Genomic DNA, 27717 nt, shown 5'->3' with positions numbered 1-27717 from the left:
CTTCCCTTCCCTTCCCTTCCCTTCCCTTCCCTTCCCTTCCCTTCCCTTCCCTTCCCTTCCCTTCCCTTCCCGTCCCTGCTTTATTTAAAATAAATAAATTTATATAAAATAAATAAAAATATTTAACTTATTTTTCATTCCTAGTCCTATATATTGATCCATAATCACCAGGCAGAAATTTGTCTTGCTCAGTGCTTGAGTTTTCCTCCATCAGCCCTGTGTACCCAGGCACTTCTGCACATCACTTTGCTCTGTTCCAAATTCCTGCCCAGCAGAGCCCCTGAAAGACACAGTTCCCAAAGCCACATCAGAGAAAGAAATTCCAGTTTTGGTTCACTAACCCAGTTGCACTGTCCCTACAATACTTTGTTAGCCTGTCAGAAACCCACCACTTTCATGTCATACTCTAATCAGTTAGATCTGCAACTGAGATCCAGACTACAAACTTATTGCCAATGGCAACAACCATATCATGGCTTTCAATCAACTCTTGTGCATGTGTGTATTATTACATTATTATTATTATTTCAGGGGAAAGTACTATGGAGCCAAAATCATCATGTCCAATTAGCAAGAGGGGCTACACATTAAGTTCAAAGAACCCCTTTGTGTTATCTGATTCTAACAGAACTAGTAACAGAGCCTAATCTAACCTGCCATTTCAAGAGCTTCAAGGGAGAACAAATTGCCATCAGTGGGGGAAAGACTTGGAATAGCATGCAGCCTGTCCTCTCCTGACATCGTACTCAGCAAATTCCTCACAGATTTCCTCCTGATGTCAGTAAAACTAACATAAAGGTTATTTCATAAAATCTTGTGTGGATTATAACTTGTGAAAACTGAAGGATCCATGCCCAGAACAACAACACAGGCTCATGTAAATAATCATAGCATTTGTCCTTTGTACATAAAGCTTAAGAAATGGCTGAACCAGAGGAGGGGCTGAAGAGTTCCCATGCAGAGTACCAGTGCTGTGAGCACATATTGAAATGAGTAGCCAATAAATGTCACAATCAAGGTGACTGATCATGACTGATCACATAAAGTCTTCTTGTTTGACTGGAAATGGTTAAAAACGGTTCCCAGTTTAGTATGCAATATGATAAGGAGTGGGAAAAATAAAGTAAATTCTTAAGTTGTTATAAATCATATGAGTTATTTCTTTAGGGAACACAATCCCTTCAGCAGATCAGGAATGCTGTAAGATATGGAGATGTGATCAGGACTGACAGCAGGAGGTCATTTGTTACCAGTATTAGACTGGCAGTGTCCCCAGAATCAGTTTTGGAACCCTGGTGAAACAACAGATAAGCAAAGTTTTGGGATTTGGATATTTGCATACTGAAATAATGTCATGCAAATACTCAGAAACTTTTCTTTATCGCGATGCCATCAGAAATGCAGACGGATATCCAAGATGACAATGCTGAGCACTCCCTCCCAGCACACAGTATTGCAGCCAACATCACTGGTATGTTCTGGCTACTTCACGCTGCTCTAATTAAAACTCAGTCATTCTTTCAGCTGCTTTGTGTTCCTGGAGCGCTGCACAACAGCTGGATCATGCCGTTGATTTTGGCCCTTGAACTCCTTGGAAATGACTGTGTGAATATCAAAACCTTGGCCTTTTCTATCACCATTTAAGCTTCTGTCACCTGCATCTCTGGCTTCAGCACATGACACTTTTGCATTTGGGTAATGTGTTGAAAAAGTATCAGCATCATAAGGGAAAACAGAGTAAGTGTTAGCATTTCTCTAATTTTGGCAGGCTTTCACACTAAGAAAGGCTGTTAGGGGCAGTGTCCCTGAGTGTGACAGACTGTCTGCCACACTTACTGTCAGTAAGTCTTGCTGCAAAATAAATCTACAAATTTAAAAGAAATTTTGAAAGAGGCCAAGTTTGATCTCCTTGTACAGCAATCATATGCTAATTAGCGAAATGATATGGAACACCAGGTCAAATGGTTAAGCCTCTTTGTTGCCATTTTAATGAACATAACTTTGCATTTGTCCTTTGTGGGCCTCTACTGATTTACAATGAGCATAAGCACACTTGAAATATGCATTCCTAATTTCTCTGTTAACAGGTTGATAAGCCTATAAGTCAACTGCTCGGTCTTTACATGGCCTCATGAATTGTTATCTCAGCTCCCACAAGGACAGATGGATCAAAGTGGCTGTCTTGAGTTATGATGTGACTGGGTGACACACCACCTTTCATGAAGTCTAACATACTTAGCTAAGTGTATCTGGTTGATTATGCAATTTTCAGGTTGATGATGTGTCTCAACCAGACATAAGTTAAATTTAACATGAATTATGAATCTTCAGGTCTATAACTTGAGTTGTCTTACTACAGAGAAATCCCTAAAATGGCATGCTACTAAGCAGAATATACTGTAATATAATAATCTGTTTTACACTGCAAAACATATACAAGACAGTCTTCAAATATTTGTTCTTAAAACATGTGGGATGTTCTGGATCCATGAAGCTATTCACTGTAAGCCATAAAAAATAGGCTTGGTTTAGAGATGAAAGTGGCTGGAGGCAGTGACCCATAGGGACTCAGAAGGAAACACTTAGAAAATAGAGACAGATTGAATCCCAAATGCTCTCTCCTGAGAGGAAGCATGGTTGGAAAGTTTCAAACCCATTAAAGTTAAACAAATTGAAAAGCCCTATCTGAGAGGAAACAGTACTATGTTTATTTTTCCATTATAAATCTGAAACCCAAAAGATTTCCTGAGGTTCTCAGGTATTGTTCATGCTTATAATGGAGATCTGTTTTTAGAAAGTGTAATTCATGTATTTAATCCAAACTGTTTGATGAAAAACACCCTGCATAAGCATTCAGGAAGCTAAAGGCCATTGTATACCTGTATCACATATTGTTTAGATAAGAGCAGACCTACAATGCAAGGAATCTCTTTGTGAAACTCTCTCACTCCAAAATATAGAATCTAATTATCTCCCTATTTATGCTGCTGGATGAATTCCACTGAATTAGTGAAGACATGAGTAACCAGTCATAATAAAAAGACAATCTTCATGTTGAGTGTGAAACTACAAAAGTGCAAGGCTAATTGTGGCAAGAGATTTATAATGCTGGCCTTCATCAAATATGCAGGCAAGCAACTGCATACCAAGTGTAATTTAGCAAAGCTGGTAAGTCAGTGTATTTTAGGTTTTGCTCCATCACTACTGAACTGCTGCTCTGAACTCCTTATCAGAAGTGTGTGTGATGTTATTGATGCATCTGTTTGACTAATGAACAAACTGCAAACTAACACCAGAGATTAATTTAAATGACAGGAAATACTTGGAAGCAGTGGAATATTTTTCATTAGATTTATTGCTTTAAAAATTTAGCTATACAGTTGGTCAAGTGACAAAGCTGAGGAATGTTTGCTGTTTTAGTCTAAGACTCAATGCTTAAGAAGACAGAAATGTGAGCATTGAATAACCATGAGACCTTTGGAGAAACCCTGAATTTTCTGGAAAGACTGTGTTTACCTGTTAGTGATTTCATATCATTCATGCTCATTTTTCAAATTTCTTTTCAACTTTCCTTTATGGAACTTATAGTCTAATAATCCTGTGCAGTATTTGCCACCTGATTTACTCTGCATTCTTCAGTTTTCTTGGTTACCTGCAATAAAATCATTGCTTATTTCAGAGAAAGAGCAGACTGACATTTGTCATGCATTGGCACTGCACTCTCATAGAGAATTTACACTTCAGCAATATGCTTTTCAAATATTTAATTGCATTTCTGTTTTTCAAGTAATCTACATGTTAAATAAGATCTATTTGACAACCTGCTTTGTTTTGTAGTGTTGAATTGTGAGTGATCAACATGTCAACTGAAGAAAAGGAAACACTGGAACGTGTTGTCCCACATCAATTTTAAGTTCCATACATTTAAACTCATATCAGCATTTGGCTTGCTGAAAAAAATGGCTAATCTTACCTCAGGACTTTTTTTCTGCCACACACAGAGTTGTTGGAATGGTTGAGCTTTCTACCACAGTCTCTTGAGCATGACAGTATTCTCCAGTTTTTAGAAGACTGTTGTTCTTACCAAAGGCAGTATTTCCACTGTGGCTTTCTTTTTTTTGTAAGTAATTTTGTTTATAAATGCATCTTTATGTTTGTTTCTTTCTAGGCAGGGATGAGGTCCCGAAACCAAGGTAGAGAAAGCTCGTCTAATGGGCACTTCTCCAGTTCCAAGCCTGTCATCAGCCACGCAGAGAATGAAAAACTTCAGGAGGATGCCAAGAAAAAGAACAAACCTCATCGGAAGGAAGATGAGGTCATGGTTTCAGCAACTGTCAAACGGCACTCAAAATCACCCGGTCCTAGTGAGCGAAAGAACAAGAAGTCCATAGAGCTTTCTAAAGAAGACTTGATTAAACTACTCAGTATAATGGAAGGAGAATTGCAGGTAAATTAAAGATCTTCTAAACCATATTTTCTACATACCTATTTTTAGGTTGTCCAAAGAGCACAGGGCTCAACTAACAGGAATATCCATATTTAAGGCAAAGGACCACAAGGAGAGAACAGTGGTAGTTGGTGTTTAACAGTTATAGTTTTAAGTGATGTTTTATTTGCCACTGCAGCTACCCAAGCAAGATAAATTATAGACACCTGTCAAAGAAACACCTGACAAACAAATGTGGATCTGCAGGCGAGGCTGAAAACAACCACAGGGGAATCAGTTGTAGGTGGGAAGAAGGGAGTGGAGGGATGACAAGTAAATATAGGGAATGTAATTACAATCATTATTGAAAATATTCAAGAGGCAACTATACAAGTCAGAAACACAGAAATGGACTTAGAATCTCCCCTGGAACTTTTGCATATTTAGATGTTACTGATGCCTCAGACAAAGCTCTGCCTGTCCTGTCTGATTTCTGGGGTCTGGTGCTTTGCACATTCCTTGCCTTTCAAAGATCCATTAATTTTACTTCTTGGAATAGTGTTTACTTGAAAGCTTTCTCAGTTGTCCTGGTTTACATGTTAATTCAGCCCAGTAGTAAGTCCTTGATGGCTGTCAGCCAGATTTTACACTTACCTTGTCCCCAAATGTCCGTCCAGTTTTGAGATTCTCTTTAATGCTAATACATCAATGAACTCTCCGTAGCATGAACCTCCAGAGAATTTCAAAATAAGAAGCTGAAGCATGGTATTTAAAAAAAAAATTATCCCCTTTTGTAGTAGGACTGCTTTTCAAATTCATACATTCTTTTGGTTGTACTTTAGTGACCTTTTTCACTGAACCTATGGACAAGCAGAAAAAAGCCACCCAACCTGTGTGAAAACCTTTTGTCTTAATACTTTTATTCCAATTAATCATTACTATTTAGCTTTTCATAGGAGGCTTTACTTTTCCCCCGAAAACCACATTCATAACATTATTACTTTAATGTTGAACTTGTTACTATCTTATCTGATTACAAGAAGCAATTGTTCTGTTAATTTCTTTGGTACATGAGTCACCATTAGCACAACTCTGAGAAGTATCATTAAGTATCACTTTTTCTGCACATAGTTCACCTCTAGTTTGTTAGAAACTACTGTCAAGTTGCAAGAAGTATACATTCAAAATAATTTTGTCAGAGAACGGTCATTTTACAATGACAAACTGCAGGGAAAAAAAAAAGGAAGAAAATATGTTAAATGCAACTTTGCAGAGGAAAAAAGAACTTACCATTACAGAAAAGTAACCATTTTTATTGTGCTTCATTTGACTTTATTCAAAAACTGGTATATGTAATTTCCTTAGAGATGGAGCTAGTGTGCAGCTTCTGTGGTGAACAGAGCCAAACCTCAATAGAAATGTATCATGCTCATGTTGTTCACAAGGATTTACCCTGAAGTCACCTCTGTGGTCTGGAAAGGGGAGGTGAAGAAAGTCACTAATGTTTCCTGTGTAGCAAATAAATGTGGTCTTTATTGCTTGAGTAGCCCTCCTGTTCTTCACCATAGTCTTTTACTTTGTGGGGTAGTTACACAAGCTTTGAAGGACTGCTCATGTTCTCATTATCCCTATGGGTATGATGGGAATAGATCCTGGACATTACTTTTAGGGTTTTTCATACATACAGATCCCAAAGAGATGCCAGGCACTGCTGAAGCTTCCTGGCTTGTAGGAGGGTATGGGGACAACCACACTGGTAGTTGTAGAGTGCATCTGTTCTTCTGCTCCTTGCAACCAGGCAGGGAAAAGAGTAATTATTTTTAATCAACACAAGTTTTTAATTTCATGTCAAACCCCCCATTTTAGTTATTTCCCTGGTACCTGTGTTGACCCATTTCTGAAGTGGGCAAGCTACAGCACTTTGGCTTGAGATGAGAGCCTGGCTTTAACACTACAAAGGAAGATGAGCCAAGGAAGGCTTCAGCCAAAGTAAATACTCTGGTATTACCTCCTGGCTGTCACAGTGACCTAATGCACTGAGTAATTTCATGGCTTTTTATTTTCAGATCTTTTCAGACATCTCTGGTGGCTGGCTGGCATTTTGTTGGACTGACAAATCATATTGTGGGTTTACTTTGAAGCAATTTCAATACTGGCAAAGCAAACATTATCTAGGCATATGTAAGAAGATTTTGTTTTGAGAATAACATCAGGCTGTACCTGTAGGGAGATGTATTTTCTGAATAAAAAATAGGGGTAAAATACCAAAATTGTTTACTCAACCATGAGCAGGGGGCATCTTATGCCCATACCACCAGGGTGAGACTGCCTTGGAACCCTCAAACAGTGATCTAAACCATGGGAGGTAATCTGTGATAGTGACAACTGTGGGGTTAGCAAGGCAAATGGTAATGTATTCATATGCATCATGTGCATAGTTCACAACTCACATCATCTGACAACATAGACCCACACCACATTGCTCTTGGTATCAGTACTGAGCAACTTACTCCACAACCTGATGCCCTAGCTCTTCATTTTGAAGTCAAACGTGCCAGAAAACCAAGGAGAGATGCCCTGGAAATTATATTTATGTCCTTATTTCTACCTCAATTGTTTTTTAAAATTATAATACCCTCAGGTAGTTTGCTTGTGCTTTAGCTCCAAGTTGGACTCAGCTCTGCCTGTCTTCATGTTTTCTGGACGGACCCTGTGCATTTACTGAATATAGGGAAGGAAAGCTTTTCATAAACATCTGAGGTAACCATAGCCTATGCCTTATTTTGTAAGAAAACAAAAGGGAAGAAAAAGTTTACAGAAGCTGCAGTGATGAGAATGTGTCCCAATATACATGGCAGGAGAGCTCTTAAGTACAGCCTCTCTGAAGGAGAGTGGGAAGCAAATGAACTGATGACAGGGATTTATTTTAATGGCCCTATAGCTCAGTGGAGTGTATTTTCTCTTGTGAGATCTAACTGCTCATATAAAAAAAGTAGTGATTACATGGTCTTTAAACCCACATTGAACATATAGTGGCAAAAAATCCATGAAAGATTGCTTCCTATACCTGGAAAAAAAAAATCTAATTTTTAAATACTATAAAGCTGATTTGAAAAGAAAACTTCAAATACTGGTAGAATAAATGGAACCATGAAGGCATGGCATTAATTTGCCTGGTTGTTACAGTGATTTCAGTCAAACCCACATGTGAATATTATTAATTACAGAGCAAGACAGGCAGTGTGAATCTTTACAATGATGATATAATACTATCTGTGGTTCACAGATTTTTGTCCAATGGCTTATGTATTTGTCCTGGCAGGAGCATATTCCCTTTCTGTAGGGTTTCTGAGCAGCAGCCATTAATCTTCAGCAATACCAACACTGATTTTCAACATTTCCTGACTGGAGGCCCAAAAGGAAATGAGGAGGAGTATTCCTACATGTTTACAACTCAGACTTTTATTGCATATTTGGGGAAAAAAACCCACAATAATAAAAGAATATTTATAAAGACAACATTCCACTATAAATCATTAGGTTTTTCAAGAAAAATAATTTCTTATCCAGATTCTGTGCCTATTGCTGGAAGGACAATTTAAGCCTGGGAGACAGCTTCCTATATTTCACACCAATTCAAAAAGGAGCAACTTTTCCATTCAAGGCCTTTGTTATAGTCCATGTTTTACTGTGCTTGTCCAGTGCCAACATGGCATTCATCCCCTGCAGCTCAGCCCCTCGTTGCTGTTGAGGTCCCTTGCATGCTTTAGGCCTGAGGGAAATGTTTCCTGAGAGCCTGGCACTATTGAGGAGCAGAGCTCCTCAAAGCCATGCAGCCATGTAAAGGAAATACATGTTACGTTGCCAGCTGCACATTTCCTCTGTTGCAGACCAGAGGGAGCAGATGGGCAATATGTGAAATGCGATGTCTTGAGGAACAGTATGTGAAATATGCAAGGGATATTTATAAATATTATAATATATATTATATTATATTATATTATATTATATTATATTATATTATATTATATTATATATTAATATATTATATATATAATATATTATAGATATTATAGATATTATAGATATTATATATATTATAAATTAATCAAAAGACTCAATTTCTGACAAGTCCTCAGACTTCCAAATGGTCCAATGTAACACTGGGTTGGGTTTGGTTTGGTATTTGAAGGGAAAAACTGTGTAGCAGATATTCAGTGGTAAACCTCTTTCTATAGGATCCCTTGTTCAAAGGGAGAGACCAAATCACTCTGCTGTCAAACAAGTCCCTTCCTTACAAGTATTTAATCAAGACTTCATTTAATGGTTAATTTGAGTGCTTACAGGAGGTGTCAGAGCAATAGCTTGTTGAAGGGCGGGTATGGGAGGCTGGTTGCTGGTGGCTGAAACAAGGCAGTTGTGGGGTAAGAAGCTCTCTCATCCAACAGAGGCATAATTATATAATACATTTTATTCTATAATTGCTCTGTTCAGCTCTTTTTCCTAAGATCTAAATTTCTCTATTCACTTTTCTTCCCTTCTTAATTTTTCTAGTTGTGACCTTTTTTCTTACTCTACCTTTTTGTCACTTCCCAGCTCAGGCTTCCCTCATCCTTATGCTGAAGATGCATGGGTTGACCTGAGAATTCTGGAGATAAAATTGTAGAAGATCTACTGTATATCAAATCCCATAACCTAATTTTTTAGGCAAATACTCCCTTTACCTTTGTTGTGAACTTTGTAAGCCGTGTTTTAAGATTAGGTGGGTTGTTTACTTTGACTACTCTTATTGGAAAATAGTCCCAGAGCTGAAAATCTTAAATGTTTCTCTGATTTCTCCATTTTAATTTCTGAAACAATTTTAATTATGTCTAGTGAAACCTTTATTAAACTTTGCTGTACAGTGATCCTGCTTTGAAAATCCACCTCTCTGCCTCCTGCCTTGCATCCTCTGAGCCTTTGTTTTTGCTGTGCTAGCCGTAGCACATCCTTTCTATTTCCTCTGGCTCTCCATGTCCTCATCACCCCTTGACCAGCAGCAGGTACACCCCGGGCTCACCCTTCTTGGTGTCTGTAGCTGGAACTGCACATGGAGTGAACTCCTCTTGCTGTAGGAGAGAGCTCTCTGTTGCCTTGTGCATTTGGTTTCATATTTGCCTTTCTCTTAAGGCATGGCATTACTTGGCCTTCCCATCACTTGTCAGTCTGACTAGTATAAGCAAGGGAATTTGACTCTGTAGCTGTTGTGATGTTTTTCTCTGTCTCTTTTTCCTCTTGCTGAAATGTGTAAACTTGCATGTAATGCCTCAAATTGCTTTTTTATTGACTATTCCAAGATATTGTAACACTGGGAGAGCCACCTAGTTGTTTAGTCAAAAAACACCGTACAGACTTCTTTATTTTTCTTCAGTGCCATTTTTTTATACTCTTGGATTAATATTAATAAATATGGATCTGCCTAAAGCTCAAGCAAGGAATGTGGGATAGATAGGTTGGTAGAAACCAGATGTGTTTCTTGTGCAGCAATCAAAAGAGAAAGCTGGGGCAAGTTGCCTTGGTACCAGAGATAGCAGTGAAGAGAAAGAGTTTTCAAATGGTCATTAGCAAAATAGCACAGATTAACAAACAGCAGATGAGCCAAGGCAGAAAGAATAGGTAAAGCCAGAGAAAAGTGCATGCAGGGTATCTGTGAAATCTTGTTGATTGAATTGAAATAATTTAGAATTTATGAGCATATCATAGATGAAATACAAATTCCCTGTGGGAAAAACCTTGGCAAGTACAGAGCTTCAGGGAAAAAGAGAAGACAGGGTTAATGTGAGGAGGGAGAGGTGACTTAAGCAGAATGGAATGAGGGGAAAGAGGCTGGGCAATAGAAGAAAAAGAGTGTAAGCTAAAGGGGAATACAACAGAGATAAATGGAGCCAAGCCAGAGACATGGAAAGTGGGCACAAAAAAGGCAAGAAAATGAAGAGAAAGATGTTGTCCACAGTAGAGCAAAATAAGAGCCTAAAAACAAGCCCTAAAAATGTCTGGCATATCAGTACAATGAGTTAAAAAAATTCTCTCCTCTCTTAGTGACCCCTGGTTTGTTTGTGTTTTCCTGGTGAAGAATGCTTTTGCAGCACAAAAAAACCCCAATGTTTTCAGACCACAGATGCTCTCTTCTATTTTTATTGAATAATTTATAACCAGAGATTAATTTTGTCCAGAATAGTATGGTTTATTTTCTGTAGCTTGCATTTGCTGCTGTGCAAAGTGCAGAACATACCATAGGAGGTAAGAACTTGTCTAGCAAGTCCCAAAATCATCAGTTTTAAAATAGAACCTGGCTGTTTTGTGAGAGAAAAAAAAAAAAAACAACAACAAAAAAACCAACAAAGACAAGACAGTATACTGAAATATAGTTAAATTGTGCTATTTACGCAATTTCCTCTTCCATCTGAAATAAAGAGCAGAGGTACTATCAACTACAGGGATGATAGCCATCCATCTCTTTGGTACTAAAATTGCTTTAGAATTACATGTATGCTTTTCAAAGTAATGATCCTCAGTAAAATGTCACTGTCACTGGACAGTTGTAGGCTGAAGACCTCTTTCACAAAGATATTTTAACATCGTTCTCGAGTAATGCCTGAGCTGTACTTAACTGAGCTGTGTCTGTTGTGTTAGTTAGCCCTGAAGGATCAGAAGAGAGGAATAATTGGCAAGTGTCTCTGATCCATTGAACATCTTATCTAGAGTAGAAGGAAGAGTATGAACAGCTTGGGGTTTTTTCCAAAAATTCTTAGTCTTCTGTTCAAAACAGAACAGAATTGTCCACAACCATCTTTTTAAGTCTTGGTTTTGTTCCAAACTGGTCTTCTCTTGCAAATTTTAGAAAATTAGCTTTAAATAATGAAATAATTTGACTATTTTTATTTTTATTTACATTTACTTACTAGAAATTGTATATTCAGTGCAATAGCAAAGAGGACATTTGTATCTTTTCTCATTTTTCTTGAACGTTATCTCTGTGGGAGAGCACATGGCTGATCATTTTGCAATCAATGTTAAATGCATGAGCTTTCTGGCTTTAAAATATCTGGGATTCTTTGGAGAGTTTGCAATGAGCATATGTCTTATGTGTCATAATGCTGTCCAGTACTCTGAATCACCAGTTGTTAATTTAACATTGCAATGGTAGATGAACCTGTTTTTGTTAACTTTGCTGCCCCATTTCTGTGTATATTAAGTTTTTGTCTGTTGTCCTCTAGCTGGGGATCAGATAAGCTCTTGAGAGCAAAATAGATTATTTTTTATCCAAAACAAGCTTTAATAAATGCAAATATAAATCTTTACATAATAATTGTGATAACATGGTTGAGAAAATGTCTTGTTTCTAGGGCTAAAGGCTCCACCTATTGGTTAACTAAAGTGAGAGGAATGTAACATTTTCACATAGAAAACTGCAGGTCCTGCTGACCATCCTGTGTCTTGCCACATTTTACAAAATTGCTGCCTTGAGTGTTTGCATGATGTCCAAAATAAAAACTCTGACTTATTTTAGAAGGCTGGGCAGATGTGGCACCCAAAATGATGCACAGCTGAGGGAGGCACTGTGCAGGGAAGTCCTTTCCTGAGACACAAAGGGTTTGGATTTTGCAAGCGATGTCTTTCTTATCCTGGAAATTATTTGTTTTCTATGCAAAAAATTAGCATTAATTCTTCCATGCCAGAAAAATGAGTGGAACTGAACTAACTCAAATATAATTGCATGGTAACTTCCAGACATTTGTCACCTTCAAGTTTAAACAAATCAGAAACAGAAATATTGATGCGAATAAGAAACCCCAATTCTCCAGTATTGGCTTGGGCAATCTCAGCAGTTCGGGTAATATATTATTTTGAAGGGCTTCAGAGTAATTCCTGGAGTGCAGTGGGAGGATAGAGAGGGAAAAGGATGTCCCCAAGTGGGGCTTGGGGAGGGCAAAGGAAAGGACAGACATTGGGGGGAATCAGGGGGATTTTGGAGACAAGTGGGGCCATCATGGGCATGGCTTGGAGCTCTCACTCTGTGCCTTCCATTGCCCATCCACCCTAGTTGCATCACACTCAGAGTTTGGCCACTTCCCTCATTTCCTCTGACAACTCCATTCCAATAATTGGTTGTGTTGGTGCATGCTTGCTGTAATGCAGTCCTACTGTTCTTGCCCATTCATCAGCCACCAGTAACTTGGATGTGCATTGTGCAGCACAGAGTACTCAAAAACATGTTGAAGCCAAAAAAATGCTTGGACAAGAGAAAGCTGTGTATACAGTTTATTACACATGTACACAGACTTAGGTCTGTTAGTGTCCCACATGCTCCTGTCTCCGCAGAGGAGGCAGAAGGATTGCCTCTGACTTCATCATCCTGGTGGTTACAGCCCTGCTGGCTCCAGCTTGTCTTGCTCCATCCTGCTCCTTGTGTGCTTGTTCTTGCCAGAAGGCAGCAAAATCACTGTGGAAAAAAAAAAAAATGCCTGGGCTGATTTGTTCCTCTTGGAGACAGGGTACTCAGAACAGCAGCCTGAAATACATCCCTGAAATTCAAGTCAGAAAGTTAAAGCATCTAATTGCAGGTGCTTTCGTTCTTTATATTGCTAATGTAGCATTTGCAAAGAGCAATTTAGACAAGACGAGTTTCACATCTAATGAAGATACTTTTTAGTTTCTAATGGATTTCAACAAATTGGATGATAGTACAGAAGAATCTGTACCTGGAGAAAAAAAAAATATAACATGCCGGGGGGAAATGAATAGGAGAACAGTGATATTGATGTCAGAGTGCCATATTTTTTGTAGCATTCACAGCATTTCTAGATCTTCTATATATTTGGAAATTAAATCTCAGTCATGAGAAATATTATTTCCTTTATAGAATGGAAATTGGAGCATGCTGGGGTTAATTTTATGTGTGAAGCATAAGAAAGAGGTTCATGATCCATGGGTCCCTTGTGTCTCGGTCCAGACTTACTAATAGGGCCAGATGATAAGAGAAGAAAGAGGAAAATAAATGCTTTTCCTGTTACTGCCCTTTCATTAGTCAGTTTTTTTCCCCCTCCTAAAGCACTTCCAACAGATCACAAAATAAGTTCTGGTTACAAAAGGAACATGGCAGCTTGATGGCTAGTTGGATCAGTCTGTGGTTTCTGCTTGCTGCTGGGCTTCAGGCCATGTGAAGAATATTATGCAGTTAATGTTGGCTGAGACAAAAATGCTATGACTGGATACAAATGCAAACCAGTGGATTTAGCCATTGTGAGGCATTGCTGGAGTATGTAGAACATATCCCAACATGCAGAGTCACGCACATATCTTGACAGTCACTCCTTGCCCTGGTGTCTCTTGTGCTGACTGGATCATGACACTGTAATTCTATATGCGGCAGTAACTGCCCCATGGCTTGATAATATCAAGCAAAGCACTCTTTCAGTGTGAAAAGACAAGACAGGGTATCCCAGACCATAATAATTCTGAAAACATCAAGCAGTGTGGAGTTAATACTTCTCAGGGCCTTGCCATGGGAATTTTGCTGGCTGTGGCCCAGACTACAGATAATTAATTATGTCAGTGAAAGGCTCTGGTGGCCTGTTTTCTTCAGAAAAAAGTGACATCATCCATGGAGCGCTCTGGCAATAAAGCAGAACAAAGCTGTGTGGGCAGGAAATAACAGACAGATGTCTTCTAGTGCTCATTTGATCTGTTTTGAGGCTTGCTAGAAGAAGTAATACATTGCTCAGCGCTGCTTCTCCTCAGCTTTGCAATCTTTAGCAGGGACATTTTCAAACATAAGAGGCCAAATTAATTTCTGATGTATTTCTTCTGGAGCTACTTCAGAAGATTTATGCAGTGGCTGAGCTGGTCTATCGTGTGCCTTTTCTCCAGTATTGATTTTAGAAGAGCTTTCTGAGCTATCACAAGATAAAGCATAATAAAATGAAATACAGTGTAGAGCTCCAAAGGCTTCATACAAGGCCAGAAAATTCTGCACAGTGTGGAGAAGACAGGACAGTTCTGTTCAATATCCTCAGGGTCATGAGGGATCATTTGTATTTCTGGATATACATTTCACTTACCCTTTGTACAAAATCAACAATGGTCACTTTTCATCACCGAAGTAATCTCTACCTCCAGAGTACATCGTGTACCTAGACTTGAATACAGAAAAGTTAAAAAAAATTCATGCAAGTGAAATCCACAGTTTCAAGTATTAGGAAATTAAGCTAAGATGAAAGGTGTTAAATAAACGTTGCTGTACCTAAAGTCTTCCTTGCAAAAAAACCTGATGTATTCATGTTACTGGTGCAGTCTTATTTTGACTTGAGTGCATAGTTTTGGTGCCACAATATAAGAAAGATATAAAGCTATTAAAGCATGTCCAAAAGACAGCTGTGAACATGGTGAAGGGTTTAGAGGGGAAGCCATAGAGCAGCTGGGGTCCCTTGGTTTGTTTGGTCTGGAGGAGACTGAGAGGAGATCTCATCACAGTTACAATTTCCTCAAGAGGGGAAGAGGAGGAGCAGGCACTGATCTCTTCTCTGTAGCAACAGGGACAGGACCCGAGGGAATGGCTGGAAGTTGTGTCAGGGGAGGTTTAGGTTGGCTATCAGGAAAAGTTTTTCACCCAGAGGTGGTTGGGCACTGGAACAAGCTCCCCAGGGGAGTGGTCAGAGCACCAAGCCTGACAGAGTTCAAGAAGTGTTTGGACAGTGCTCTCAGGCACATGATGTGATTCTTGGGGCTGTCTTGTGCAGGGCCAGGGTTTGGACTTGATGTTCTCTGTGAGTACCTTCCAACTCAGGACTTTTATGATTATATGATTTTATATAATTAGCCAGCATTTTGCATCACTGGGTGAGTGATACAAACAAGGCTACTTCAGATATCTGGTATAGAAGAAAAAAAATATTTACTGAATTTTTAGCAAAATGATCTTTATGTGATGCAATATGCAATAGGACATCTAACCTCCCTGCTTTGAAACATGCTTTGTACAATAGAAGGGATAGAGTGAGCAATCAGGCCTTTAACAAAAATGTCAGTCCAGCTGTCAGGAGTAGTTTTTATTATGTTCTGTGCATATATTTATAGTAATATGAGACAAAATTGAGAAAGTACACTTTCCTTTTAATTATATTTTTTCCTCCTAAGATAAGAATGAAGGGAAGTTAATGGACTTAAACAGGGACTAGTGGATTGGTATTAGGAAAGATTTTCAGATACAGGTGTTTGAGTACCCTTACTTGAAGGTGCTTTCTTTCATTAAAATCAACTAACAAAGCCAGTGATATCCACTTTCTGAGGTCTCTAATGGAACTTATCAGAAATAAGGCTATTCCTGCACTGGTAGCAGCACACCTTGTTCTGGATAGCACAGAAAGCAGTGTGAGAACATTTTCCTGATCTGCCTCTGGATGCCTTGAGTGTGATGTTTATTAACTCTAGGTAAAATATTTGTAAAGCCTACTGGCATTTAGGAAATCAGTCACTGGTAAGACCCCAACATTACATGGATAACCTGTGACCTTATCTAGTTTCGGATGCTGAACAGAGCAGCTGTTGTGCTATAAATAACCTGAACTGTGTGCAATGCAAGCAACAACAACACAAGTAGAAGTAAAGGTTCCTGTCTGTGGTTTCATAGTTATTTTTTGTCATTAACACTGGCAAGGAAAATACAGCTTTATAAATATTAAACATCTGCTACTTAGTGCACTTCCTTCTGTAGGTATGATAAAGTGTCTTCATAACCGGAAAAGAAATATTCAAAAGCTGGAAATATCAGATTGCCAAAATATTACATAACTGCATTTCTTGTAAACACTACTCCTGCTCCTGAATTTTCAAAACTTCTTTCATCTAATGAAGAGGATTGTTATCATGTTACTGAAATATTGGGATTTCTCTACAGTAGTTAGGTGTAAAGTAGTTAGATGCCTCCAGATGTGGAGCTATGAAGGTAATAGTTACCAGTAACTGATTTTGAGAAAGACAAACTATAAATTTGCAGCAAGGCAACTTAGGAAAAAAATCAAGAGAAAAGTTTAGGACATGTATTGGTAAATGCTCTTGAGTTGGGTTTCACTCCTAGCTGACAGTGATTACTTCAACTCCATTTAACCCATCTTGAATGCAACTGAATTTTTTCCCCAATTTACTAGATGCCTTATATGAAACGAGTTTGATCAGTTCAGTCCCATTTCCCAGGTGACAAATGGTCTGTGGCAAAAATTCCGTGTTTAGTGGGTGCTGAGTTTTGTCAGCAGGCTCATGGGAGAGGCCAAAGACTGTGGGAATGGGCAGAGAGGGCTGTAGTAAATTGGCAGGGCAGGGCATGAGGAAGAAGCACGTCTGAACGCCCAGCTCATGTAACAGTCTTTCCATTGACCAAGAATCTGGTTGCTAGGCTGCAGGACCCCTTTTACAAGCAGCAGAGTCATGCTATTGTTTCCTAAATGGTTTTAATTTTATGCAGGAACCTCTTTACATCCTTTCTATATCTTTTAAATATTTTACTAGGCATGTAGTAAAGCGAGGTTTGGAACACGGCCCCCTGCTCCGCTCAAGTCGGTGAGCAAAAGAAAGTCCTTCTACTTTATTCTGCCAAAAAGTGAGTGCTTCAGGGTAGCCCTGTGAGGAATGGGCTCACATCAGCCTTCCATCTGGGCAAGCAGGGTGCACTCATGAGAGAAGGGAAGCATTGTCTTGGAGTTCCCAGGTAGTAACGCAGACCCCATCTCTTTGGTAAGTGCACTCATGAGTGGGGAATAGAGGGGAGAGAAAGGAGAGCAGGCAAAACTTTGTGGGACAGCAGTTCTCCACAACATCTCAGGCCCTTCATGGGTGTATTCAAGAATTGAGGTCATCAGCCTTTAGATTTTGGCACCTTCAGTGAGCATAAAACAGGCTTAGACATAGTTCAACTTTGCTGTTCTTCTATCAGCAGGAGCAACCGAAGGAGTTAAATTAGTACATCTTTAATCTGCCTTTATTCCTCCTACTGCTTAGAAAATAAGATACTTGGGACACTTAATTAATGGAAAAGTCTCTTTATTTTCAAGAACTCACAATCTTAACAGTATAGACAAAAAGGTAGCTCAGTGTTTTCTGTAGGACAATTGAAGTAATGAAAAACTAATAAAAGTAATTTTTTAAAATTACGTATTTTGACTTTAAAGCACTTTTCTGACTAGCTGCAGTCTTCTGGACTTTTGCAAATAAGTTTCACTGTGTTACTAGCTGTTGCAATATGTGGTCTTCTCAAGCCTGGATGCTCTTTCTCATCACCGCACCAACAAAACAAAACAAAAGCAGGACTTGAGAGATGATTTTCCTGTGCCAAACATCATGTTCCTTCTACCAAAACAGCTAAAAACTGCTCTCTGTGAGTTATACACAAGTTTACTTGCAGTTTGAAATATCTTCTTTGTGTCTGCCTCCTAGCTTACAATTTATGCAAAACAGCACCGTGCTTTGGGGCGAGGGAGGCACCAGCAGTAGATGCCCATCGTCAGAAACAGCTTGCCAGCAAAGTCCCCTCTTCTTAGCTAGGGCCCCCACTTTGAGTCTATGTTTCTTCACAGGTATGAATTTTGAAGTAGCCCCAGTGCTCCTCTGCAGGATTACCCTGACTGTTTTCCAAAAATGGTCTACCTCCTGCAGATCACTATACAGGGGAAGAAAACATCTCTATCTGACTTCTCTTCTAGTTGTTTCAGGGGAAAATTGGCCATCTGGAGAAATATGAAGTCACAAGATGCACAGGCATGCTGTTTCAGCTCCTTCCCTCTATATTATCCTGAGGAGTTTTAGAGAGACTAACTGGAATTCACAAACCCTGAGGCTGATGGATGTTGCCTGGATGACTCTTTGGCATAGGTTAGCTCCCCTTCAGAATCTCCCTATGATGGAGCTTGTTTCTGACCAAATAAAAGCAAATTTGTCTCCAGTTTATTATTAGCATTAGCTTCCCTTTTTGGTCCAATGCTTCCTAGCAACCTGTGTGTCTGTTTGTCATTTGTTTTTCACAAACTGTTATCACAACTGAAACAAAGTACTTGGTGAAATTAACCGATACCCTTGAAAAGATAAGGATAGGAGAAATGGCTGAGCCCAGAAAAGGCAAAAGGCAGCCTGCCACATTAACATCATCCAAATCCCGAGGGCCAGCAGAGTGTGGGGTACCCAGGAAGGGGTACAGGAGAGGACAGCTGACTGTGCCCCCAGGGATGGTGCCACCCAGCCTGATTCTGGGCTAGGTACCCTCCCCATGGGAGCTAGGCACATTACTGCTTCCCTTTAAAGATGAAGCAATTAATGGGTTTTTTATTTCAAAGTTCTGAACTGAGCTTGGGCTCCTATTTTCCTTCTTGGGGAGTCAGTTCCTCCATTCAGCATCATCCACTCCCCTGGCTTGGCTCCCTCTGGCTTGATTCCTTCTGGCTCTTGGTGACCCAAACCTGCAGCATCCAGAAGCCTTTCTTAGTTAGCAGGGACTTCAGGGACTCTTATTCCTACTGTCTTGTGCTAAAGTTGCTCCATTTTAACAGAGTGATGACAGACTAATGAGGCCTGAAGAAAAGTCAGGCAGCACACAACTGAACAGGGCCTGGGCACTTGCTGGGCAGAGCAGCTGCCTCCACCAGCTATTTCTGTATCAAATAACCACTGCAGGGACTGGAGTCCAGCTTTTTATCTGCCAATTCACAATGTTAAATCCCCGATCCTGAGCTGCCTCTGTCTGCTCTGCCCAGCCCTGCCAGTGTTTAATTATGCCATCCGGGGTCCAACAGCTACAGGGTCAGAGAATGAACTCATCCTGAGTTCATCTGAGGTACGGCCTCAGAACTGCCTCTTCCTAAAAAGGCTTCTGACAACACATCATAAAATCTGGATATTTAGAAATCTCTCCATGCTCCCATGCTATCCTAATGAACTTTTTAAAGGTTTTTTCTTCAATATAGAAGCATTGGCCTTCATAGTGATGAAGACACTAAGTCACCTGTTATTTCTACAAGGATAGAGAAAAGTAATACATTCTGAAACCTGTCAAGAACCTGCCTAAAATAACATTTTTTCCTGTAATGAGAGTGGCACAGTCTCAGGATGTGATGTAGTGAGGTGCACATGCTCTCCTGTCTTTCTTTGGGACTAGCTCACATAATTCAATTAGTTGTAACATCCATGAGTGATGAACCTTTCCCACTCTCATTTTGAAATAACATGAATACCATTCCAATTTGCATTTTGTATCTTGTGGACAAGTGCAAAGATTTTAGTTAAGGTTACAAAATGTTATACAGTGTAATTGGGCTAGTTCTTAATTAGATGGCATGATCTTTGCCTGAAGTTCATTATTTATTTTCATGTTAGACTGTTTTAAATTTAAAACAAAAAAAAAAGGGTCTTTGCCATTTTCAAAAATTGCTGTCTGGGCGGCACAAGTTTGAGGTGGGGACTATTTCGGTCTTGGGTCCATCCTTCGATGTATTGACTTTACTTTCTTGCTCATTCTAAAATCAAGTTAAGTTTTGTTGAGCTGTGGTGCCTCTATGGTTCTGGGTAAAGATTTAAGATTTCCTACAGGAATGAATTGAATGCTGTTATGAACAGCATGGAAAAGCGAGAAGAGTTGGTCAGTTGATACATCTTAAAACAGTCATTGTTTACATAGGGGCAGGATTTATAAAGGATTTTTTCTTAAATGTCTGAACCTTTCCTTAGTGCTTAATTTACTTCCCAAGCTCACATGGGTTGTCAGAAAGGCAAGCAAGAGAAAAATGCCCATATTCTTCTAGTCCCTCATCCATTTGCACTTGTGGACAAGGTGTTCTCTAGGGAAATCCAGGAGCACCCCTTTGCCCACCAAAAACCTGTAGGTTTTACAGTCTCTCCCTGGACTATGATCTCATAAACATGCCTTGAAAGACAAGCGGGTGCCCTGCCCCCATTTTACAGATGGCTTAACAGGTGTTGGTAAGTATCATTAGAAACAGAGCCTTGGCTTAAGTGTTTGTCCACAGCATAGCCCTAAAACACTCCTTATTCATAGCCAGGTGGCCTTGCAGAACTGTCTGGTGATGCCCAGATGTTTGCTCGTGCTGCTGGAACTGGGGGCTTCCACCTGGGGCAGGGAGCCCCAGGCTGCCCCTGGCCACAGGTGCACCCCTGCTCCCAGCCCTGGCTCCAGTGGCACAGTCATCCTCCATGGCTGGGAGGATTTACTCAGGCTTTCCATGTCTCACTACCTGGGGTCTGCAACATGTCTAGGGTTTTCTTTAAAGGAAAAAAAAAACCAAAAAAAACCAAGAAAAAAATTATTTTTGAAGTTACTTGAAAAGAGTATTTAGTTGCAAATTTAGTTAGGGAGTGACTAGGAAGTAGCTGTCTGAGAAATATTAGTTCAGCTCACTTGTGCTGCTTGTTCTCCTCATTTCCTCATCCCTTCAGGGAACAGCATGGGCAACAACTGAGATCCAGTGTATGAAGAATAATGATGTTCCCTGGCTATAGTTGCAACCCAGATAAAAATTCATAGCATTCAAATGTAATGTCATGCAGGAACAGAATAATTCATCCCTTAAAGTACAATATTTGTATGGGACAGATAATGTTTAATCTGAGATCTCCCAAAATTTTTGTATTTGCATTGACAGCCTGTCATTTTTCTAATTTATTTTAGTGTATGCAGTCTGTACATATGAAATGCCCCTATTTTCTCCATGTTCCCTCTTGCTTAATAGGTTGACTCATGGTAGTGATTTGCAATATTACAGGCAAGGGAGGATGTGATCCACATGCTGAAGACAGAGAAAACCAAACCTGAAGTTTTAGAAGCTCATTATGGGTTTGCAACTCCAGAGAATGTGCTTCGAGTGCTACACAGGGATGCCATCCTTGCCCAAGAAAAGTCTGTAGGGGAAGATGTCTACGAGAAACCAATTTCAGAGGTAACAGCTTCTTGATTGACAACAATATGTCTGTGCAGGGGGAAACCTAACCAAAAGTGTGACTCTGTATAATTTGGAGGTATGCAAAGCATGTAAACGAAGGATAACACAGAATTTGTACACCAAAAATAAAATCTTTTTCACTCATATGCAGAATAATTTTTAAGTGAAGCCACTGGATTTGAACACAAACCATAAAAAGGTTGTATGCTTCCTAAGGCTGGTGCTGTTAAGCAAGACCTAAATCTTCAGGTGTTAAATTTCTAGTTTTTAAATTCATTTCTATAGGCTTCAACCTCTACTGCTCAAAGCACTGGTAACTACTTCTTGATTTTCTTGGCATACTAGAAAACTGTCATGAGGGTAGTTAAGAAAAGAAGACCTTTGGAGATTGACTTTGACTATATTTATGGGATCTTAAATCCATATTCATTTTATATTACTTAAACTCTAGGACTGCAAAGTCAGTTCAGCCCCTAAAGGAGACTTATAGGACTCCTTGCTTTAAAATTTAAGCAATAAATGAATGTCAAGGAGACCTGAGAATTAGAGTAAACCTGAGAATGTCTGAGGCCAGAGTGAATTCCAAAATAAACAGCCATTTCTCCTGTTCATAGTTGCATAACACCCCAGGTCATGAGGAAAGAACATGCAACAACATAGTTCATCCAATTAGAACGTTTAATTTGTTCACCAGGAGTTGTGTCTACCATGGGATATCTTTGTACTGTGTATTCTCATAGAAGTATCTCCTGGAATTTTTGGGATGTTAGTAAATAAGGAAACCAAACCATAGTATGTGGGATCATACATACAATACTCTCAAACAAGATTAAAAGAACTTAGCAAGGCTTTTTTCCAAAGAAGCTGATAATTGACAGGGACCACAATGTAAAATTTTTGTCATGCAGATTCACAAGGCTTATATTGAAATAAAATAGAAAAATTAAGCACAAAAATCTACTCTGAAAACCTGAACCCAACCTGTCTCTTAAAATGCAGTGACTTTTTCATATTGACTGCCATGGTCAGCTTTTGGAGAGCAAATTGCCATGGTGCTCCTGCTCTCTTATTTCCCTCAGTTTACTGAGATATGCTGTGAAACAACAGCAGCCCAGGACAGCTGGCGCTGAGGAAGATGAGATTCTCACAGGATAAGGATTGGGAGTGAGCAGAACAGGCTCTGCCAACCACCGTGCCAGGGGCAGGCAAGCAGACAAGTACCAAAGCTGAGGGCTGCTTTGGCAGGGAGGAGGCTGGAGTTGGTCATCTGCACCCAGGAAAAAGCAAAAGGAGCAACATGAGCAGCCGTGGTGGATTTAAAAATTGCCCTGGCAATTTTTTAGACACACCTCCCTGGTTTTAATGTTTGTTTAAATAATAGTTGGCATATTAAATTAATAAAAAAAAATGCAGAAGACAAAATGGGTAAAGGGCTGTGAACAAACAAAGAGAATTTCTGTCAAAAAACAGGCTGAAGTGAAACTCCTAAGGTTTATATTTAATTGTATTTGGCAATGTAAAACTGAATCTGGACAGAATCTAAATAATTTGGACCTTTATCTCAGCAGACTTACAGGTGTATTACAGACACATAACTCAAATTTCAGCCTTCAGATTACATTTTATGCTCCACATGGAAGTGTCTAGTCCCCATACAGGTGTGTGAATTCAGCCTCCCAGGCTCTAAGTTCTGAGATACATCTTTTTCCTAGTGAAATGAAGAAAGTGTGCATAGCACCTCACCACAAGAGGAAATATGGCACTGCAACAATATTATTTGTTACCCTAAAACTAAGTTAAATTCTTTCCTTTGTGTATCTGAAAACTATGCAAATGTTTATTGCTAATATGTCATCTAAATAAATCATAACAGGGCAGTTATTCTTATTTCTAGCCACTGCTTTATGTAAAACCCAAGATATATAATTATGGAACTTGCATTTACCAAACACAACATTGTTGGTCAATAAACTAGATGAAGTAAGCAAGGAGACCTTTAAAACAGTCTGTTCTCCTTTCCTACAATTCAGTTGGACAGACTTGAAGAAAAGCAGAAAGAGACATACCGGCGCATGCTGGAACAGCTCCTGTTGGCAGAGAAGTGCCATCGCCGCACCGTGTACGAGCTAGAGAATGAGAAACATAAACATACAGATTACATGAACAAGAGCGATGACTTTACCAACCTCTTGGAACAGGAGCGGGAGAGGTGAGTAAAAGACTACCCCCAGTGTCCCAGTGCTTGTCCCTTCAGCAGTGACTGGCCTGGTATTTTCTGTATTTCAATGACACTAAACTTACATGTAAAACATCTCTAAGTGTTAGTCCACTCCTATCATTTGTAAGTGCGTTACTGTGCAAGTCTGGAGCTGGAGGAATACCATTGCATGTTCCTGTAGTGTGAGCTTGACTTAAAAAACAAATTTGTTCTGAATTAGTCATGCTCGTTTTGGGTTCACCTCCAGGTAGCTTTTGATCAGATGTTATTTATGTTGGCTAAGTTTGGGACTGGCTTGCTTAGCTAAGTGCTAAGTTCTGTGAAGGACAGAGCACTGTTGTCACAGCGGGAGGGCAGGGTAAGGAAAACCACAACACACATCAGGATACTGGCACACAGGTGGTGGGACTCTGCCATACCTATTGCGTTTATGCTTTCAAAGTCACAAACAATTTGCATTCTGTTTCATATTTTGATGACCCATGCCTCAGGCAAGTTATCTGGAAGAAAATATTATCGTGCATTACAAAATTTGCCCAGCCTGTGATGGACTATCTGCAGTGTTTATCTCATAGTCTCATACACACCACATTTCTTTTTTTGGAGTGTTTATCCTGCTTTGTGGACGAGTAATTTGTTCTCTGTGTCTCTAAGAAAAGAAAGATCACCTACCTTAGCTGAAGACTGAGCACTCAGTAACAGCCTCAGTTTTTCAGTATGAAATTTTTGTGCTTATACCAAACTGCTTGAAATCAATCCATGTTGTTTTGTTTGGTTTTTTTTTTTTTTTTAAGGCTCTAAGAAAAATACTTAAGGCAAGTTCAAAGAATAAATGCTCTTGAGGAAACCACAGGCTTGTGGCAGACATTTTCAAAAAGCCAGGAGCAGAAATGTTTAGTGTATTTCCTGAACTCAGTTCAGTGCCAACTTTGAGTAGGTGGCATATGAGCTACAGTGACTGTATTTCCTGGTTTAATAGGTTTTGGTTTTGTTCTGTCTTTACTTTCCTTAGTTTGATTGGCAAACTTTAAAGAACAAAAATGCTTCTCCATCTTAGCATATTGATCCTCACAGTAGAAAAGGAAAAATGTAAAAATATATTTAAAAATTTGTTTTAAGAAATAAAAGATGTATTTTCAAGTAAGGACAAACTTCACATCTGATTCTATAGAAGACATTTTGTCTTTATGCTAAATATCATGTATGTGTGGACATGCATCCACTAAAATGCTACAAAAGTGGTATTAAAATACCATTTACATTTGTCCTTACTTTTTAATATTCACATTAATTTGACAATTGTTGCCTTCTTATTTTTCCCTCTCAATGTGTGAAAGCCACTAAAGTCTGCTATTATGACGTGGTTTTGATTGACTTCCTTTAATGAAGTGATTAAAGAGCTTTTTGTCAAGATATCATGTCCCATATCCGTGGGCATTTTCTCTTACCCCTCCTGCTTTCTCAAACTTCAAGTTTTCTACATTCTACAATTTTTGGAAAAACAGCAATAAGAAAAGGAAAATTTGAATTTTAATTTCTCTTGAAAGCAGATCTTTAAGAGCAACTAAATCCACTGGCTTTATTCAGCTGTGCCTCTGTACTGGTGGCTGCAGGGGAATAATTGCAGTGCTGAAGCCCTTTTGATTTATGTTGAGTAACACCAGAAATCTGATGTTTGCTATTTAATCCATTTTGTTTGTCTATGACACTAAGTTGTTTCAAGATAGTAGTGACCAAGCAGAAAGAACATGACATGCAGCTAAACATAGAAAACCAAGATGCATGTACCTCCCTCTTCAGTTCCTCCTCTCAGATCACTTACAGAGCAGATTAGCAAAATCAGGATGGGCTGGAAACCACTCGCTAAGCATAAAGTCTTAAACAATCTCAATTTCTTACCTTTATTTTCTGAGTGTACATGAAACTGAGGCTGCACTCACATCTTTGTAGGTATTAAAAACTAGAAGTAGTATTGTTCCAGGGCTATATTCACAAAGAAAGAGAGGGTGATAGGATTACTTCTTAGGAAAGCCCCAGAATGGCAATAGATTTTGTCAAAAAGAAAGAATTTGAAGTGGAAAAATTAAATTGCAACAGATTAAAGTATACAAGAAACTCATACTCAATTTACATATTGGGAGAGAGAACTGACCTGCCCAAAGGCATTTTTTAAGGTCCTGCATAGGCATTATTAAGTACCACTATATAATTCATTTTACAGTGGTACTTTGAGGGTTATTTTATTAAGAGCTGAACAGACTTGTAGTCTCCATGAAAACAAAAAGGGACACAGAGTTGAACTTTGCCCGTCAGCCACTCTGCTGCACTCACAGTTATAATGTTAATGAGACAGGGTGAGCCAGAGGAAGAACAGTGCTGCAGGATGGCCACCTCACAGCAGTCTGCTACAATGAGAGGAGTAATCATTTCTATACTGGATCTAAATAATTTCAGCAGTTTCTTTCCTCACAGTATTTTATCAACCTTCCCTAACCATTGTTGTCTACATCAACTTTCGCAGGCCGTCTGCTTTCACTGTTTCACGAAAGTTTGAACAAAGCAAAAAGGGAATTCTTTAAGAAAGAAATATGCTTCAGTTCTAATGTATGTCTAACATTCTCTTAATGTATTTACTTTGGAATATTTTTTACATGCACTTTCATACGTTATCTCTGATCCATCTACAACAACATGACATGAAAGCAAACAGTTCCTATGAGCGACTAATTATTAGGCCAGCCTCATACAGGAAGGATGTAACAGGAAAACATGATTTCTCAAAAATAATGACACATGAAAAGTATAAAAGAGAGAAAACTGTTCACTGGGATATTCAAAATATAGGCAGCTGGGGATGTGGGGCTAAACAGAGAAGGCTGAAGGGCCTCACTGTTGTTGTTGGCTCTGCAAGACCAAGTGCAACTGACCTGAAGAAAGATTGTGGAAAAGGTTTGCATGTTACAGGAAAAGAGTAGTGATGACTATTTGCCAGGTGGAGATGAAAGAAATCTGGTACTTTTAGTGGGAGGTGCTTCTACAGACATGGTGGCTGAAGTGCTTTAAAAATTCCCTTATAGTATGCTGTAATAGTCTTTAATGATGGACTTATTAATGAAAATGTCCATAGTTATGGACAGTATTTTCTATTTTTCTATGCAATCAAATTTCCCTTTTCAACACTTGTCCACCTCAGCTGCTGTACCTCTAACACCAAATTGTGCTTGGGTATCTCCGATTCTGGGGAATGCAGAAGCAGACATCTTCCTGGAGCCTCTGAGGAGGCTGAGGAATATGGAGAAGAGCTGAAGGCTCCCAGGCCCCCTCAAAGACTTGGATGATAGAAGGTGGTATAAGGAGTCTCTGATCTGAGAAGTGGAGGATGAAGGGTCTGGTCAGAACTTGCATTGATGCTGTGGCTTGCAGTGGGCACTTGGAGAGCAGCACAGCAGGCATCAGAAGCCTCAGGGATAAAATTAAGTCTTCCCAGCACAGGCACCCTCCTGAACTTCATCAGTGCTTTGGGGAGGAGCTGCTGGCATGACTTTGGCTGAGCTGGGCACAGCTAAACCAGCTATTGGTACTTCATGATCCCAAAAATTCTTGTATAAAGCAGGCTTAACATGAAATGGTACTTAGCTGTTCTCTACGCTGCCTAGTCCCAGCTATCTTGCCTTCCCTTTTAGGGAACTGGGGGCAGGGCTGGGGGGAAGTCTTTAGTTTATCAAATGTAAACTTTTTCATTTGATCAGCAGGGCTTTTATTCCTGGGGGGAAAGGGTAGAGCTCTTTGTAATCTCAGCATTTCTTTGACGTTTTGATTAACCTAGGAGATGAGGTTTATAATGCTGACATTTTTAGAGGTCCTAATCTCTGGAATATTATTTTCTTGTGCCCTTCTTTTAATCCTGTTGTTTGACAGCACATTTTGCTGCTATTAAAAGCACTGGAAAGCTCCCACTGATTTTAAAGGTTCAGAAAGAGGCTTGAGGTGAGGACCACTGAGCCAGTCCTGCCACCCAGGATGGATAGAAGAAATAGCCTGAAAGCCTGCAAAAATGGGAGTAGGAGGGAATTTTTTTATATGGATGAGATGTGGGT

The 27717-nt window shown here is 39.4% G+C and overlaps 1 protein-coding gene and 1 long non-coding RNA gene across 12 annotated transcripts in view; one reads left to right on the top strand and one right to left on the bottom strand.

Moving 5' to 3' along the window:
- The window catches only part of FILIP1 (filamin A interacting protein 1), a 114749-nt gene that overhangs the window by 51279 nt on the left and 35753 nt on the right, over positions 1-27717 (top strand). For 10 of the 11 annotated variants that reach the window (XR_014954226.1, XM_085576432.1, XM_085576428.1 and 7 more), the window contains 3 exons: positions 4169-4447; positions 21226-21399; positions 23433-23611. Coding sequence is in view for 10 of the 11 variants with exons in the window: in XM_085576432.1 (XP_085432558.1) it covers positions 4169-4447; positions 21226-21399; positions 23433-23611 (632 nt within the window). In the remaining variant the exon portion in view is untranslated. Of the gene's footprint in view, positions 1-4168; positions 4448-21225; positions 21400-23432; positions 23612-27717 lie in introns of those variants that run through there. The other variant, XM_085576435.1, reaches the window with a different exon arrangement.
- Positions 33-20593, bottom strand: LOC146767830 (uncharacterized). The gene is made up of 4 exons (XR_014954229.1): positions 14527-20593; positions 3974-12908; positions 3517-3652; positions 33-280 (listed from the first exon to the last, which is right to left on the bottom strand). It is a non-coding gene; the product is annotated as an uncharacterized LOC146767830 (long non-coding RNA).

Source organism: Lonchura striata, chromosome 3 (genome assembly GCF_050655825.1).
Source record: "Lonchura striata isolate lonStrDom1 chromosome 3, ASM5065582v1, whole genome shotgun sequence".
Taxonomy (NCBI): domain Eukaryota; kingdom Metazoa; phylum Chordata; class Aves; order Passeriformes; family Estrildidae; genus Lonchura; species Lonchura striata.
Note: the sequence above shows the minus strand (reverse complement) of the source record. Positions and strands in the feature narration are given on the sequence as shown.